Source organism: Miscanthus floridulus, chromosome 3 (assembly GCF_019320115.1).
Source record: "Miscanthus floridulus cultivar M001 chromosome 3, ASM1932011v1, whole genome shotgun sequence".
In the NCBI taxonomy this organism is placed as follows: Eukaryota; Viridiplantae; Streptophyta; class Magnoliopsida; order Poales; family Poaceae; genus Miscanthus; species Miscanthus floridulus.
The window spans coordinates 13,871,762-13,888,490 of NC_089582.1; the positions used below are offsets into that span (position 1 = coordinate 13,871,762).

General features: G+C 45.0%; 1 protein-coding gene and 1 long non-coding RNA gene across 2 annotated transcripts; both read left to right on the forward strand.

The window, feature by feature from the left end:
• Positions 1-1,062: 1,062 nt before the first annotated feature.
• Positions 1,063-4,213, forward strand: LOC136545038 (uncharacterized). The gene is made up of 3 exons (XR_010780895.1): positions 1,063-1,893; positions 3,213-3,313; positions 3,799-4,213. It is a non-coding gene; the product is annotated as an uncharacterized lncRNA (long non-coding RNA).
• Positions 4,214-5,383: 1,170 nt separating this feature from the next.
• On the forward strand, positions 5,384-7,835 carry LOC136545039 (uncharacterized). The gene is made up of 2 exons (XM_066537089.1): positions 5,384-5,549; positions 6,542-7,835. Exon 2 carries the CDS (start codon positions 6,570-6,572, stop codon positions 7,833-7,835), a length of 1,266 nt encoding a protein of 421 aa, XP_066393186.1. The 5' UTR covers positions 5,384-5,549; positions 6,542-6,569.
• Positions 7,836-16,729: the final 8,894 nt, after the last annotated feature.

A 16,729-nucleotide genomic window follows, 5' to 3' on the forward strand; every position in this document is an offset into this window, starting at 1 on the left:
TGGTAAAAAAATTATAGTTTTAAAGTTGTTTGGCCAAAAACATACTTGAGCGATAGCTAGGAAAAAATGAACCACCTTTAAATATTGTTTCTGTTAGTAGTGTAAGATTTACAACCTACAACATATAATCCGGAAGGACCCCAAAAGTAAATTTCCAACATCATCAGAACCATATATATAGATGATGATTATTTGCACCGCTACTGAACGCGCTATCCAACAGGAATGGCCGAGGCCAACTACCGTCGGACAAGTTTTCGAGTCGTTGGCATTCAGAAATCGCGTTCCTATCCGTCTGCTATATATCATCCGTGTGTCAGGTCAGGTCCTCCTACGGCATGATTGATGATTGTATACTGGAAGGAAGGACGTTGCTGAGAAGCATCCTCAGCGCTTCCTTGACATGCAGATTGTGCAGGAAAAGTTTTGTGAGGGACGTGGAGTCAGACTGCTGACTTCATCGATCACTACACCTCTTTTGCAACCCTATTTATTATATATCAGAGAGCACAGACATAAGTTGGGGCTGCTATACTAAGGGCTCGCAACTATTGGCATCTCAAATTAAATATACACTGCAGCAGACCCATATCGTCTGCATTTCCCTGACCTTTCCTGCTCATTTCATTTCAAGCGCACCCAATTCAACTTGTTCACACACTGGGCCCAAAACAATGGACCTCCTTCCTCCACTTTTAGTACTATAAAAGCTTGGTCGTCCCACTCGCCGGCTGAATACCCAACCAGTGCACACCTTCACTACTGTCTTCCTGAGCCCGCCTTATCTTGGAGCACTACGTGAAAAACGATTTTTTAGCAACGGGACAAATTTTTTGTAGGGGCGGCTGGTGATGGAGTCGCCCCTACAGTGGCGTGTTCGAGAGCCACGAGACCAGCCGCCCCTACAAATAGAACAGCAGGGGCGGCTGGTGATACGAGCCGCCCCTACAAATAGATCGGATTTGTAGGGGCAGCTCAATCACCAGCCGCCCCTTGTATTTCTATTTGTAGGGGCGGCTCAATCATGAACCGCCCCTACTGTGCGAACTACAATACCCCCGCCCCACCCCCAGACGTCTGCTGCCCCGTGCGCTCTCACACTCTCTCGCCGCCCCCACGCTACGCCAGGTGCCGAGGGGCTTCGCCGGGCCCTTGGCCGCTCGCCAGCGACGAGCGAGATCTCACGACGACCGGATCCGCATGCTCGTCGGGCGGATCCGGTGGTGGCTGGTCCGAGCTCGCCTCCCCTCCGCGCGGTGACGACCGGACTGCGGTCCTGCAAACGCGGTGGCGGCTCGATCCGCGCGGTGGCGACCGGATCTGAGGTCCTAGCAGCTGGATCCGTGGGATTGGCGGCCTGAGCTGCGCGGAGGGCGTCCGGGCATGGCCTCCTTGGCTCCTTCCATTTCCGGTAGATCTGGGCGCCCTCAAGGTGAGCCGCCCACACCTAGAACCCTACCCCGCCTTGACCTCCTTGGCTCCTTCCATTTCCGGTAGATCTGGGCGCGATTCGCCGATCCGCAATGCCTTGACCTGCTTGTGGTCGCGTCGCGAGGCGGCGGATCCTTCTTGTCGGCGACCTGTCCGTCGTCCGAACACGCGCGGGCTTGATATGTGAGCCTGGGAGCTGAGGGGCATTTCTGGCGTTGCCGCAAGCCATCGTCGAGCCAAGGTCCGCCGCTGTCGATCTCTCTGCTCAGAGCAGCACGGGCCCTCCTTCCTCTTCGGATGGCTCCACAGCGTCACGCTGCATCCTCCGCGCTATCTCATGGCTCGAACCAGTGTCGCGAATCCGAGCTCACCGGAGCTCTTGTCCGCCGACGTCCGCCCCTTTCCGGCTCCCTCCCTCTCCGGTCTGCATCCAACGCCGCGAACCCCACCATCGGCTGCGCGGTAATCTCCCGAATGAGTCCACTCTGCTCCGCTCGCCGGCCCTGTTTGCCGGCGCCGCGTGCTCGCCATCCGCCGCGTCCTTCCTCGCCGTGCGGCCCGCGCCTTGCCTGGCGCTCGCCTCGCAAAGCCAGGGACTGAATTTTTTTTCACATTTTATTGAACTGTGGAGTTAGTAAAATGCTTGTAGTTGACTAGTTGTGAGAGCACTCCAGTATTGACAATTTGTGGTGACCTAGTACTTGACTTTTATATTCCGGTGGAGTGAAATATGCCTCTTTTGTTGTTTAGTGTAGCCACACATTGCTATATGCCTTAAATTTTTGCTGCACAAGTCCACTTGCTCTATCACTTACATTTCCTGACCTGATTAATTAGATGTTAGTCCCATCGACACATGTAAGGTAGTAAGGTGGTGAAAATTGCAGCTGCTAGTCCCATCGACACATGTAAGGTAAAATTCCTTCCTTTGCTAAAACAAACGGTTTGTTTCAGCAATCCATGTTACAGCAATGGTATTACAATCTTATTCAAGTTTCACAATGTAAGCTAGCATACTTTGTCAAGCGGGTTGATTTCTTGTAAAAAATCCTTTTGGAGGCTCTTCATTCTACTGGCTATTCTGGTGCTTTAGCAAACCCACTAATTGCGTCAGAATATGCAATTAGCAAATTGAATGCAGATGTCCTGGAGCAATTTATAATTGTGAGATTCATCTCCAGAATTTGTTTAGTATTCTTTATGTCCTGGTATCCTTGTTGACGTGTTATTTGTACCTTTTGTTGCATGGGTATCAGGAGAACTACATTGCTCCCCGAATTGTAGCATCTGTTTTGGTAATGCATCCAAAACTTGGTACTTCTGCATACATACTTGTGAACCAGAAGTAGGAAAATTGAGAACTGCTAGTGCATACATACTTGTGATGGAGGAGGCTCTGGTGACATGAAAGGGTACCTAGGTTCAATCCCCTAGCGCTGCCTGGTGGCACCACATCGTTGGCAGCCCTCACCTCCACTAGGCCTAGCCTCTTCCCCACAACCGCCTTCTCACATTGTAGATTGTCCCAGCCATGTTGTCTCCAAGTTGAACAATAGTTGCTTGTTCTCACTTCCATTAATCACCAGTGGCACAAGTGGTTGGGCATATTGAATTGTGGTTCCAGTTATCTGATATGTACCTAACTGCAAGTGCTAATGCTGTTTTATTTTTTGGAACATGCTACATTTCTATTTTGCCTCAACTGCAAAAGCAACACAAACATCATCACATATTGCAAAAAGATTAGAGCATCTGACATTTGTTTCACATATGATTTGCAGCTCAGTTTGCTAGAGTCATTGCCGTCACTTGCTATACATGGTTTTGTTCTTCCACTAGCTCTGCAATGGATAGCGCCAATGATTAAAAGGGACTCAAATTCGTAAGTTAAATGCACTAATCACAAGTGAGCCCAACTTCAGTTTCTTTTTGGGTTCTTTCTTATTTGCTTGGCCTAATGGCCTTAGTTGCCTTGTTCTGAGATATACTCCTATAGATTGCCTGGTCTTTGATTTCATTTCTCCCTTTATATTTGAACACGAATAAAATATATCCCTTTATTTGGTACTAGAGAAAAAATAGAGTTCAGCATTCAGATATTATCAAAAACACATGAAGTGGACAATTTTTTAAAATTTAAGAACAAACAAGAGCCAATGTACAATTTTTCTGTTCTGAATGTGCTATATGCTGGTTTCGATTATGTAAAGGAGGAATCAAATTAGATAAAAAATTTTCTGTTCGCATTGGCACCTGCCATGCTGTGACATGTTTGTTCGTATTGGCACCTGCCATACTTTCACAACTCACAGCATCCTGCTTGCCCATTTTCAACGAAATTCTAATACCTTTTTTTGTGTGGTGTAGATGCCGGAAGCAAGTGTGGGATTATTGCTCAGGAATGGGAGGAAACCTGTTGACTTGTAGAGGAAGAGAGATGGGCTACACAGGGACACAGGGTACAATGCATGTGGCAATGGTTTACATGCATTTCCATCTGTCATTTGTTTGTTTTTTAAGCGAAACCATCTGTCATTTGTTCCTTCCGATACTTGGTATCTGTGCAGCTTGCGTTTAGAAGTGTTCACAAGGTGAATATTTCAGAAGTTTCTTTTTTCCGGGACATAAATTTGGGTTTCCTGATTGTGCTGTTATCTATGATAAAGGCATTGAGCATACTAGTTAGCATTTTTTAGTTGACTTGATATTTTTTTATATTTGATTTGATATGTATTACTACAATTCGCATTTGGATGACATGTCATGGAATATTTGTTATAATCTGGTATAAATAAATGTGTATTGTCATTGAGTTTCAGTACAAGTCATGATGAAAAGTATATGTTCTGGTCGAATTTGAATTGTAAATTTAATTTTTTTTGCGGAAAAATGATTTGTAGGGGCGGTTGTTACTGTAGCCGCCCCTACAAATCGATTTGTAGGGGCGGCTGGTGTTTCCAGACCGCCCCTATAAATTGATTTGTAGGGGCGGCTACAGTACCAACCGCCCCTACAAATCGATTTATAGGGGCGGTCTGAGAACCGCCCCTACAAATACATGATTTGTAGCCACCTTTTCATAGGGGCGGCTGGCAAAACCGCCCCTACAAACGGTTACCAGCCGCCCCTAAAAATGTTTTTCTACGTAGTGGAGACCTGGACCCTTCCTTCTATGGCAAAGCTGTGATCGGGGTGCAGCTGGTGATCCACACGCGTGTGGCTGGAGCAATCTATAGCAGAATTAAGGTAAAGATTATTAGGCTTACATTAATTCCATCAGTATCCCAAGCATGTGTGCCATATAAATTACTGAAGATCTTGTGCTCCTGAAAATAAAGCAGTAGCCCCATTTGTTAAATCAACGGGTGGAGAGGACAGTACTGTACGTAGGTAGTTTACTCAAGAACCAATAGAATGTTCAAACTTTTGTTAGAAAAAAAAACTGGTACAAATTTCATATCTTTCTGTGATTTCGTTATCTAAAAAAATATTCTTCTGTCATTTATTAAAACAAATAGTTATTTTGGTACTAGTTGCCAATTTTGTTCGGTACTGATAGCTTATTAGTGCTCAAAGATTTCTGATTTTAGAGTTTTATGGCCAAAAACAAACTCCAGCAAATAGTTAAATGGCCAAAAATATATAGACTTCTCCCTAACGTGAAATAGGCCTTCCTACTTTTTCTTGTAGCATTGAAAAATGCTAATGGGCGTGATAGGTTGGTGAAAGAACAATGTAACTTAAATATAATACTTCCATTACAGTAAGGACAAAAGTGAACTACGAAGGCATGTAACGCAGCTTCGTGGAAAGCAAGAGGAAGCATCTGCTATATGGTCTTTCCTTGACAAAATACGACAAGCGGAGTGGTTATAAGAGAGAGCTCACCAAGTGACGAGGAAAGACTACATGGTACCTTTCGATTAGTGACTACCAGAAAATATGTTCGATATGCCCCCATTTCTACTGCTATGTATATTGCTTGCATGCATCTCATTTGATTCCATAAGAACCGCAAAAGTGCCACACTTTGGTGACTCCGGCCTCCTATTCTTTACACGAAGATGGGATCGTCAGTTTGCTCCTGTCCTCTCTGATGCAGTAACAGGAAACTAAAGGTAACGGTGCTGCCAGCTCCTAGCCCTTAAATCATGCTCCTGCCCAAGCTACTAACTTGAGAGAGATGAATTTTAGAAATCCATGAATAGACCTAGGGTTCACAGTTTAATTCGCCCTGTTTGCTTGAACTTTTTAGCCTAATTTATCAGTCATGGAATAATATTTTTCTCTCACAACAAAATAGCATTAGCCGGCATATGAGCCGCAAAAATCATCAGCCGAACAGCCGTACATATAGACAGATAATTTTTTCTGTCCAGTTGAAATAAACTTTAGTTACCTCTTTCACTCCCTATTCATAGCTCTCCCCTTTGACATTCACCTCGACACGTGCTTTTTCATGTGTTTTGCTAAAATCCCGGCATGAGGTATTGAGCTATCTGTTCGGTGTTGAATTTCACCACCAAATGTTTGAGCTGTACCTTTTGGGCTTTAGGATATAACGCACCGAAATACAAAATTATATGTTATTTTATATTTTCGCCATAAAGACATAGTTGGGTCATTTAATTAGATGAAGATTAGGTGGGTATTTTGGATTATCATTCATGATGGCATAGTTGGGTAATCAAGATGAAGATTGTAGATTACTTTTGATATAGGTGGGTCATTTAATTAAATGAAGATTTTAGATTATTTTCATGATATAAGTTGAATGTTGGTAATTTTGATACATGTCGTGGTCACTTTTGTGTATTTTCATAATGGCAGAGGGTGAATAATTTATTAGGAAACAAAATAGATCCCATAGTTGTTTTTGTTGATGACAATTAGATAGTATAACAAATCAATGGCCTGATGCTTTTATTTTTGTGAGAGGTTTATAAATTTATCTTTTTTTCTAGCATGTCTCGTGATAATTAATTAACAAGGAAGGTCTAAAATAATGTTTCTTCTCAGTAAGATAAGATTACATCTGTATCCTTTGGGCTTCATGCTTGTCTCATATGCGTGTCAAAGTACAGCTCTCATTATTTTGTATCCTCAGCAGATATACAAAACAGCTGTACGGTAACTTGATGGCACTACCTTCAGCCGTCGTTGAGGAGGGTGTGAGCACAGTGTTCTCGTACATCTCAACCAAGGTCGAAGACAAGGCGTCCAGAGCAGACACAATCGCAAGGCTCGAGATTGCACTCTCTCGCTTGGATATTGCCCTTGAGAAGACAGGGAGGATACCAACCACATATATCTCATTGCTACGTAGCAGGAGGGTTCTCAAGAGAGTCTATATGGAGGGTATAGAACTGCTCAACAAGCACAAGCCGCAGGATGAGAACGATGGCCATGTTGTGGTAAGGAGTTCCTCCTACCTTCAACGGATTGTCGACAGGGCTGCAAACTTCTCCATCTCTTCTCTTGTTGGCTTGGGCAAGGAGAAAAAGTTGAGTTCCTCTGTTGCCCAAAAATTTGAGAGGTATGCAGACTGGGCTGAAAAGTTTGTAGCAGAGGTGGAGTCCGGCTGCCCACTCCGGCATGACACCTTCCGCTATCCATTTCTTAAGCATCTTCTTGAAGGGAAAAGTCTCAGGTGTCAAATCGTAAAGAATCCAAGCCATTCCCTCAGTTTAGACCTACAACCCGTGATTGTAGAAGGGCGTGGCGTAGAGGTCATACTACGTTATGAATATAACGATCTCAGGAAGCTCGAGGAACGCTTCTTTATAAATCTGAGCCTACGAATCTCCGAAGACACCGATATCATAGGGATGAGTATTAAGTGCATCCAGCGGTTGACATCTCAGTTCAAGCTTGTGGCTGAATCTGCAATAGGAGAACTCACGCTGCTGCCTAATTTGCAGGACACTTTCCATTCCTATGTTCTTCCACCCAGTTCCATCATCAAAGAAACATATGGACCTCCTACAGATTTATTCCGCCCCGATCCAATATGTTGCAATGGAAATTGCTGCGGAACTCTAGCTAACAAGTCATCAATAGAAATTCCGGAGCCAGTTATTTTTGTCTGTTTTGGGTGCTGTATATCAGCGCCCAAAAATAGCTTGCGTAACGCACCCCTGTCACTGACAGGTGGTTTTGTGCCTCATGTGCTGTATTCCAACGACAAGATTTCTATTGAGTATGGGGGCAAACAGGAAAATAGAAGCGGTGGTAGTGTGCAACAAGTGGAGGAGATAGCAAGATCATATGCGCTCGATTATTTGGTCCATGAACCAGAACCCACGGATTATGCTCTGAGGTGGTTATCCACGCATGGTGCTGCATTCTTTACTCTGAAGGCCATGCCAAGACCCAGACGGAGGGTTTCTAAGAGAAAGCGGTAGAAGTTCAAATGTGGCGACTGATTTGTGCTTAGACTTATCTATGTACGAGCTGCATTACTTCAATTTCGGGGGGCCGTCTTATATATATATATAGTTTTAAAATTTGTCAAGGTCCGCGCTTCAAAAGATGTTGTCAGACAAATAAAGACTACTTTTTCATGCCTGGATGTGAATATTCGGTTTGTAGTTTGCTATGCTGTATTTCTGTACACGACTGATCTCTATATGTATGATTGAAATTAGCGTGAATTCAATTTTAGCCCTCATGTTGTCTTGAGTTTTGTCTTAACTGTATTTGGACATGGTTGGAAAAGTACCATTGGTAGGTACTTCCAAGTACTTTCATTTGTATTATTTTCTAGCTAACTATCTGAAAAAGAGTATTTATAAATTGTAATTTTTATCGTAGAGGGTAATTTTGTAATTGAGTTTTTTTGTCCTTTCTCCGACAAGGCAGCATGGTGCCTCGCTGGCTCACTCTCACGTGCGTCTCAAACTAGCTAGCCGCAGTCCGCAGATGCCTTCCACTCAGGGCATCCAGCGCCGCCGCTGTCGGCTAGCCCCTAGCCACCGCTGCCCCCACCGATGACGCCGTGCTGCTCGACGAGCTTCTGTACCTTTCAAGTCATCAGTGAGCAATCACGGCGATGTTGATGTCGAGGTACAGACTGTGCCGGCGCGTCTCCGAAGTGGCCACCGGTGAGGCTACCGTTGTGCCCGCTGGATCACGTGCTCCGGCCTCCAGTGAGCTAGTACGCAGAGTGGTGGATGAACCGGTGGATGCTTGGGCAATCTGGTGGAGAAAGAAGCAGAATGTGCTGGTGTGGTCAGATGGCCGCAGGTCGGCGGCCTGGAAAGCATCCCGCTCCACTCCACTCCTTCCTGCACCTATGTGCCGCTCTCTCTTCCCGCCTCCGTCCCCCGGTCCCCCCACATGCCGTTGGCCCCCGAGCTACATCAAGGACGCCTTGCTATTGCTGAGGACCACGGCCTACGACAGCTGCACATTGACTCCCCCACCGCCCATCAGATCTCAGTAGCGGGGGCGGCGGTCCGGGTGTTCCTAACGATGGGGAGAAGAAAACAGAGCAAGAATGGGCTTAGATTGAAACAAAAATGGAATACGAGATCTTAGTTTTGCCCTTAATGAAAATACACAAATTACATAATTAAATTTCTCTTAAAAAATTAATATGGGTACCGGTCCCACCTAATTTGGTACTATCCCCACATATTTGGTACCTTCTGGTACTTTGAATAGAGTACCTCTTTTTTTTTTCCACCGTTCGATCTCGCCCAATGAATAACCCATGTTTAAAATTTCTCCACATATATAGCATCCAGGTGAATTATTGACCTGCATATTCGTAGCACAACAGAGGAGAAATGGATCACTAGCACTGTACTAAACAGTTGTTCTCTGTTTGTCCCCTTGTATCCACGCCATTGCAGCAAGAGGTGTCTGCAGCCTCCAATAATCATCGCCAGAAGCCAGTGCAGGCCTCCCTGCAACAATTGCTACTTGCAAAGTTGCAACTCAGATCGCTGGTTTGACAATTTCGCAAGTAAAAACTGGCGCAGATAGTGAAAGCCAACAGCGACAGACAAGGTTTGCAGGTCATGTTGCTCGGAAATTAACTGCAGCTTCCTCCTTGTGCTATTCTCCTAGAAACCGACGCATCCTCTGCACTGCATTGCTCCTATATGGAAATTACTACCTCCCCTTTTTCTTTACTAGTGTAAACCATTTTATAGTTGTATTATTGGCCGTTATTGGTGACGACAGTGAGCTCCATTTAAACGGACTGGTTATGGGTGACATCACTGGTTGACTAGATAATTAATAAGGAGTAAAGACTCTGGTACATTCGGAACCGGTAGGAAGAACATAAGGGAGCAATGCAGCAAAAATGCCCCGTTTGGATGCCACGGTCTAAAGTTTTGCCACTAAACTTTAAACCACTTTAGCTCTTGAATTTTCCAAACATGTAGTCCAAAATATTGTCAAATTTAACAAACCTCATTAAAAAGTCACTAGTTCATTAGACTACACAAGTGAACTAGAGTAGTCTAAAGTTAGTACTTAACTTTAGCTTACTAAATAAATTTTAGAGCATGAGAAACAAGCAAGCCCTAATAGACAAAAGATATCCCCTCCCCTTTTATTTATTATTACTGTAAAGCTTGGTCGTCCCATTCACTGCCATGTTCCGTTCATGGAAAGCAAGACGAAGCTTCGTGCTGTATTCTCATTCCTGTGGAAGCCAAGTCATTGAGAAGGATGTAAACCGTTTTATAGTTGTAGCATATAATATATTGCCGACCGGCCTGTGATGACGGTGAGCTCCACTTACACATTTCAAATGGAATGGTTGATAAGAGCAAGGGGCTTTTTTTTTTGTTGATAAAAAGCAAACTTTATTAGCAGCAGTGTGCAGCAATGATGGTGAATGTGTCACCAATTACATATTGCAAGGCTGTGCTTGTAGGACAGCTGTTTACATGACTAGTATTGGTATAGGTGATCCGTATTTGAGAACTAGTTGAGCTCGATGAGCTAAATGCCTGAGTAGCTGGGACATGAGGCGTGGTATCGAGCTTTCGATGAATCTTAAAAATCTTTGGATTATTCCTTGACGAATGATTTACGTACCTCTGTGTGAAGCACTTGATATCCCAATGCGGCAGATTTGTGTGGTCATTCCCATTGAAGAAAGTCACAAGCTATTGATTGTCAGACAAAAATATCGGGCAATGGATGCCTAGTGACAAGGCAATCTGAGCTGCAAGCGCCAAGGCTGCAGCTTCAACCATTGACTGCATGCACTGCATGACTGCTTGAAGACCACGTGCATGCTGATGCCATTCCTGTGCGTTTTGATGCACGGGCACCACAGCATCATTGTGGTTCCTTTGGTTCATGGTTCCTGTAATAGAAAAAAATATTACCTTGACCATGTGGTCACCTAGCTGCCCCGTCATGTTGTGACTTGCTGCCGCATCTGCTCGAAAGCAGCACTGCAGCATCCTTGTGGCTGTGGCTGACGCACTCGCCATGATGTCGCTTGCCCCTGTGTTCACGCGTGCTTGGTGCCCGTGCCGCTGCGCCGCTGCTGTGCATGGGCATGTGCCATGCTGGCAGCCGTAGAGCGTTTGAGCAGCCCGCGTGCCACGTGCCTGAGTCTCCTGCCTGCCTGCTATCCCGAATTTTTTATTTTTCACTTTTTTTAAAAAAATATTCACAAATAGACCTCCGGTGGTTTTATTTTCGTTTATGGACCCGGACCTCAGCGCCATGGTTTTTGGCGCCGAGGAAACACGTCTCGGCGCCATGGACAATGGCGCCGAGGTCTTGGCGAGGCGTCGGACGTGGCGGTGACCTAGCGCCGACGTGGACAAGGCCTCGGCGCCATAGATCTTGGCGCTGAGATCCGCGCCGTAGATCTTGACGCCGAGCTGTTACCCTATAGATCTCGGCGTTTGAAATGAAACAAGTATAATTGTTCCGAGGAACAGGCAGCTAGGACGCGCGCGACTTAGCCCAAGGGCCTGGGTCCTAACCCCAGCGCTGAATCTTTTTTTGCTTATAAAATTAACTCGATTTTGAACCCTTTTGATATATCGTATCGAATTGCCCCAGCAAAAACCAAAATTCTTACTGAACAAATTATTTATTTAGGTTAAGGAGATTTTTGTTTTGGTGTGATCACATTCTTTTCTTCCCTGTTGCATGTTCCTGCCATTTGCTCCTTTTTAAGCAGTGAGAGGTATATATGGTATGGCAAACGCTCTTTTCTGAGGCCGATTAAAACTATGTTCTCTCCGACATGCATTGACATGCGCATGTGAACCAGCATGTGGCCACACCACCGCCACACCTTTCTTCCCTGTTGCATGTTCCTGCCATTTGCTCTTTTTTAAGCAGTGAGAGGTATGGTATGGCAAACGCTCTTTTCTGAGGCCGATTAAAACTATGTTCTCTCCGACATGCATCGACATGCGCATGTGAACCAGCACGTGGCCACACCACCGCCACACCGGAAACGATATATCATCCGTGTGAACTCAAGTCGACCGTGAGCGGCGTAAATAAATTTACGTAAATGTGGTGTACTGTGCGAAAATATGATTAGTTTCAGAAAGGACGACGAGCTAGCTGGAGATTTCGGAGCCGTGCCACATGGGCCAGTCCTTCATATCATATATATCTGGACCGTCCTGATAATATCCCCATTCCACGCATAATCTCCTTATTATCTCATGCACTGTGTAATATGTACGGAGTACTGGTGATCTTTTTAACACGGAAAGAAAGAAAAAAAATATGGCTACAGGCAGTGGCGGAGCCAGGATTCTAAACTTGGGTATTCCTACTTCCACATTAAAAAAAATGCTTTCTAGAATCTATATTTTTGGTTGAAAATTGCAACTGCATAAACAAAAAGGTGAACAACATGGAGCCTTGACAAGTGGAGAGTGGTCAGTGGAGACTGCGGAAGCCAGGCTGAAAGGCCGTTTTTTCAGCTGTTTTGGGCTAGAATGAGCAAAAGTATTATAAAATATTGCATTATACATATGTATATATAAGTATACATACATATATACATAAAGGTGTACCAAAATAGTTGGGTATTCCCAGGAATACTGGGGAATACCCTTGGATCCGCCCATGGCTACAGGTTTACAGCAATGGGTAAAGTAATCATGCCGGACACCAGTGTCAGTGTAGCAACTTTTTTATTCACTGACTAGCTAGCTATCGTTCCACTATTTTTTATTTTTTTTGCAGGTAAAAAAAAACCAGTGTTCTTGTTTGCTTTCTCTTGGCAGTTTGGCACCATGCTGCCTTTCATTGCTACTGGTACTAGTAGCTAGGAGTAGTAGGAAATGTGGGGGCATGGATCTCACTCTGGTTGCAATTTGCATCGAGACTTGCGTCATTAACCTTTTGATCTACAAACCACATCGTCTGTGAATGAAACAGATTAATAATAACAACAACACCGAACCGCATTTGACCCTAGAAGACACGGCAAGCATCTCGATTTGTCCTGCTCCACACGGTGGATGCATCTTTCTGTCCATCGCACTATAGCGCGCGCCCTAAATAAATAATGTCCATCAAACTATAGCGCGCGTCCTAAATAAATAATTTGTTCAGTAAGAATTTTGGTTTTTGCTGGGGGCAGTTCGATAATTTTATAAGCAAAAAAACCCAAGTCCTTGGGATAAGTCGCGCGCGTCCTAACCAGCTGAACCAGCTGAACGACAATGACGTAGTTGCATATTGCTCAGAACAATTATACCTGTTTTATTTTAAACGACGAGATCTATAGGGTAACAGTTCGGCACCAAGATCTACGGCGCCGAGGCCTTGTCCACGTCGGCGCCAAGTCATCGCCACGTCCGACGCCTCGCCAAAACCTCGACGCCATTGTCCATAAATGAAAATGAAACCACCGTGGAACTATTTGTGAATATTTTTTTTTAAAAAGCTGAAAAATAAAAAAATCGGCCTGCTATTGCTGTTCCTGTGAGTAGATGAAAAAAGCGCATGTTGTTCTTGGAAGTGGTGTTTGAAGGCCGTGTAGCCGTCGGTCTGCAGTGTGCTCCGAGTCGCTCTCCTGGTGCAGCTGAGAATGAGCAGTATTCTGTGCTTCACCAGCCTGCGTGGACTGCATATGTCTATGTCTCGGTTAGGAAGACGAGCATGCTGCTGCCCTTGCGCAGCAAGAGGGAAATTTTGCTCCTGTCCGCCTGATGCTTATACCGACGATTATGTTGAAATGTTGTGAGAAGAAAACACCATTTCATAACTGAAAAGTAACTCAAGCGAACAGGGCACATTGCGTTGTTGTTGTTGGACCTGTTCCTCATCTTTTTGGCCCTGTTCTCCGTCATTGCCTTGTTGATTCTGACCCTGCAAATTCCTTTCTTCCAAGCAGAGTGTAGACGTTTTAATTTCAGCCGCAACTGCACTATGCACCTGCCAAACTGACCATATATGATTTGTTCTAGAAGCGAGTACCATTTCTCGCTTTCCATATGTACCACAAAGTGGTAAAAAATAATTGTGTCTGCTCATCGGTTGTGTTCTGAATAATCAGTAACGATAATATTTCCTGTACTCCATCCTATTCTAAGGGTAAAACAGAAGTGCATAAAGAAGGTTGTGCAGAGAACCATATACTGCTCTAGCAAAAGGACAGTGGAAGAACAAGTGAGCATCAGTTTCGTCTTCATTACATGTTGAGCATTCCTTTTTTTATCTTATCTGTTAATCTTCCTGCTCTAACCCCAGTTGCTAAAGCTCTTCTAATCATTCTCCAGGTAAAAGTTTTGATGCAAGGAGAAATGTGTTTGTGCTTCCATACCTTTTGAAGGATGGTAATGGCCTGATCAGTAATTCCTCTAGCTCCATGCAAGCCTGAAAGCATCTTTAGTTATGATATCAGGCTGATCTAAAGGAACAATATGAGTATTTCTGATGATCTGGGAAGCCTTGCTACTGAAGATATTAGAGATGAGTTCAGTATTCCAATTGTGACTGGGCTGGGCTGGATATCAAGCCAGCTCGGCTCGTTAGCGAGCTCAAACGACTAGCTCGTTTGGCTAGCGAGTCAAAGCCCAAAAACACAGTACATAGAGATTATAACAGTAAGTTAGCAACAAACACATCGCATGCATATTTAAAATGTAATAAACAAAATAAATATGAATTTTGGACTCGTCTCACGTGAACATGGTGCCGTGGGGTAGGCGGGTGAGGTGACTAGGTGGGGCCATGGGGTCTTTCGGTCTAGGGATCTACTGTTTAATCGTGTCGGGCCATACGCAGAGGGATATATGGACTGCTTAAAGTTGTATTGGGCTGGGCCGAGGGATCTATGGCCTGATAGCAGTTGTTGTCATGTGAATTGCCTTTGCTTGTTTTGGCTCACGAGCGGCTCATGAGCTGGCTCGTTAATTAACCGAGCTGGCTCGAGCTAGCTCGTTAAATAAAAATTCAAACGAGCCGCGCCACCAACGGGCGAGTTGAGCGAGCAAGCGAATTACGAGTTTTTCGTCCAGATTGTGGATTCTTTAAATCTTCAGTTTCTACCCTTTTATCAAAACAAAGGGTGATTTTGCCCTTATTATTTTAACTTTGTGATTTTACCCCTACGATTTCAAAATAAAGGGAGACTTTACCTCTACTCCGTGAAGTCCCCCTAATGGTGTTTACTTTTGAACAAAATGGCAACTTTGCCCATGCGTTTTTACCCCTATTTTATTTTGACATTTGTGTTTCTACCCCTATTTTCATATCAGCAATTTGGCAATTTTCTCCACTGGAAACTCGAATATTTCTGTGGGTGACGAATTTTTCTGTGCATTTTTTTTGGTAAGCACAGAAAAATTACGATTGTTCTGTCGGTTCCAAAATATACCGACAGAAAAAAAACGAAAACCCACAGAATAATTGTATGATTTTTCTGTGCGTGACAATAGACACACGGAAAAATAAGAACTCAAAGAAAAATATAATTTATTATGTCGATTTTTTTAAAATGCACAGAAAAAATATATGCATGCATAGAAAAATATTATTAATAAAATAAATAAAAAACAAAGAAGTGCTAACGCTAACCCACCAGTCGCCGCCCCCAAACACCCGCCAGCGCCCCCTCTTCCCCTCTCCTCCCGGCCCCCAGTGCCCCCTCTCCTCTCGGTCCCAAGCGGCCCTGCCCCCGCCGGCGCCACCTCTTCCCCTCTCCTCCCGGCCCCCAACGCCCCCTCTTCTCCCGGCCCCCAGCGCCCCTCTGTAACACCTCGGTGTTAAGCATGCATTAACATTTCATCCCATGAGCATAATCATCATCACCTCATGCATAAGCATCATTCATGCATTTCATTTCGAAAGAAACGAAGTATCATTTCATGTGGTGCTTAAATTGATTGAAGTTCATTATGTTTAAAATAATGTGAAATGCCATGCTCATGTTTGGATGCCATGATTACTTGTTTTGATCACTAAATTAACTCGAAAATATTTAGGATGCAATTTGGAGCAAAGTTTATATTCAAAGTTTTGCCAAATTATGCTTTTAAATTAATTCTTCAAAATTAGGGTTTTGGGATTAAATTGACTTTCAATTTGTAATTCAAAATCTATTTGGAATTTGACTTTGGTCATAAAAGCAAAGTTGTAGAGAATAAATTTTTGAGCAACTTTTATTTTTGGGCCAAAGTTTGAAACTGCTTTGAAATTGCTCAAAATTTGCATTGAATGAAATAGGAATAGAAAATCATTTGAAAAATCACATTTTCACCTTATTGGGCCGCCACCTCCCTTTCGGCCCACCAGCACAGGCCGGCCCGGCCTGCCTCCGCGCCGCCGTCCGTTCGCCCGCACCAGCGTCCCGACCGCGTCAGAGCGCGCACGCCGCATAGCGGCCATGCGCCGGCGAGCTCGTCGCGCGGCACCACCGGCCTGCCGCGTCCCGACCGGCCTCGCCTGCCTTAGCCGCAGCCGAGCCGCGCTCCTCCCCACTCCGCCATTTCGCTTCGCCACCCCCTGCCTCTCGCTCAGAAAGCAGCAGCCGCAGCACGCTCGCTCCGCCGCGCGCCATCGCCGGTGTAGCCGTTCCAGCCACGCCTGACCACCGGACCTCGCTACATCTTCGCTACACCTTCGCCCCGGCATCGCGCAGCTTTTGCTCGTCTCCGTTCGACGTGGTAAGGCTCGAGCTGGCCGCTATCGCTCGCCGGAGCACGGCTGAGCTCACTGGAGAGCTCCGCTCCCGTGGACTCCCCCTCTCCGCTCCACCTCTCTCCTCCCTTTCTCACGCATCAGCACCGCCTTGCCCCCGCGAACCTTGTGCGTGCCTCCCCATGCCTTGTTGTGGCCGGGA

What these genes read in the sequence shown, in the direction of transcription:
- LOC136545039 (XM_066537089.1), top strand. Translation starts at nt 6,570, where the DNA reads ATGGCACTACCTTCAGCCGTCGTTGAGGAGGGTGTGAGCACAGTGTTC.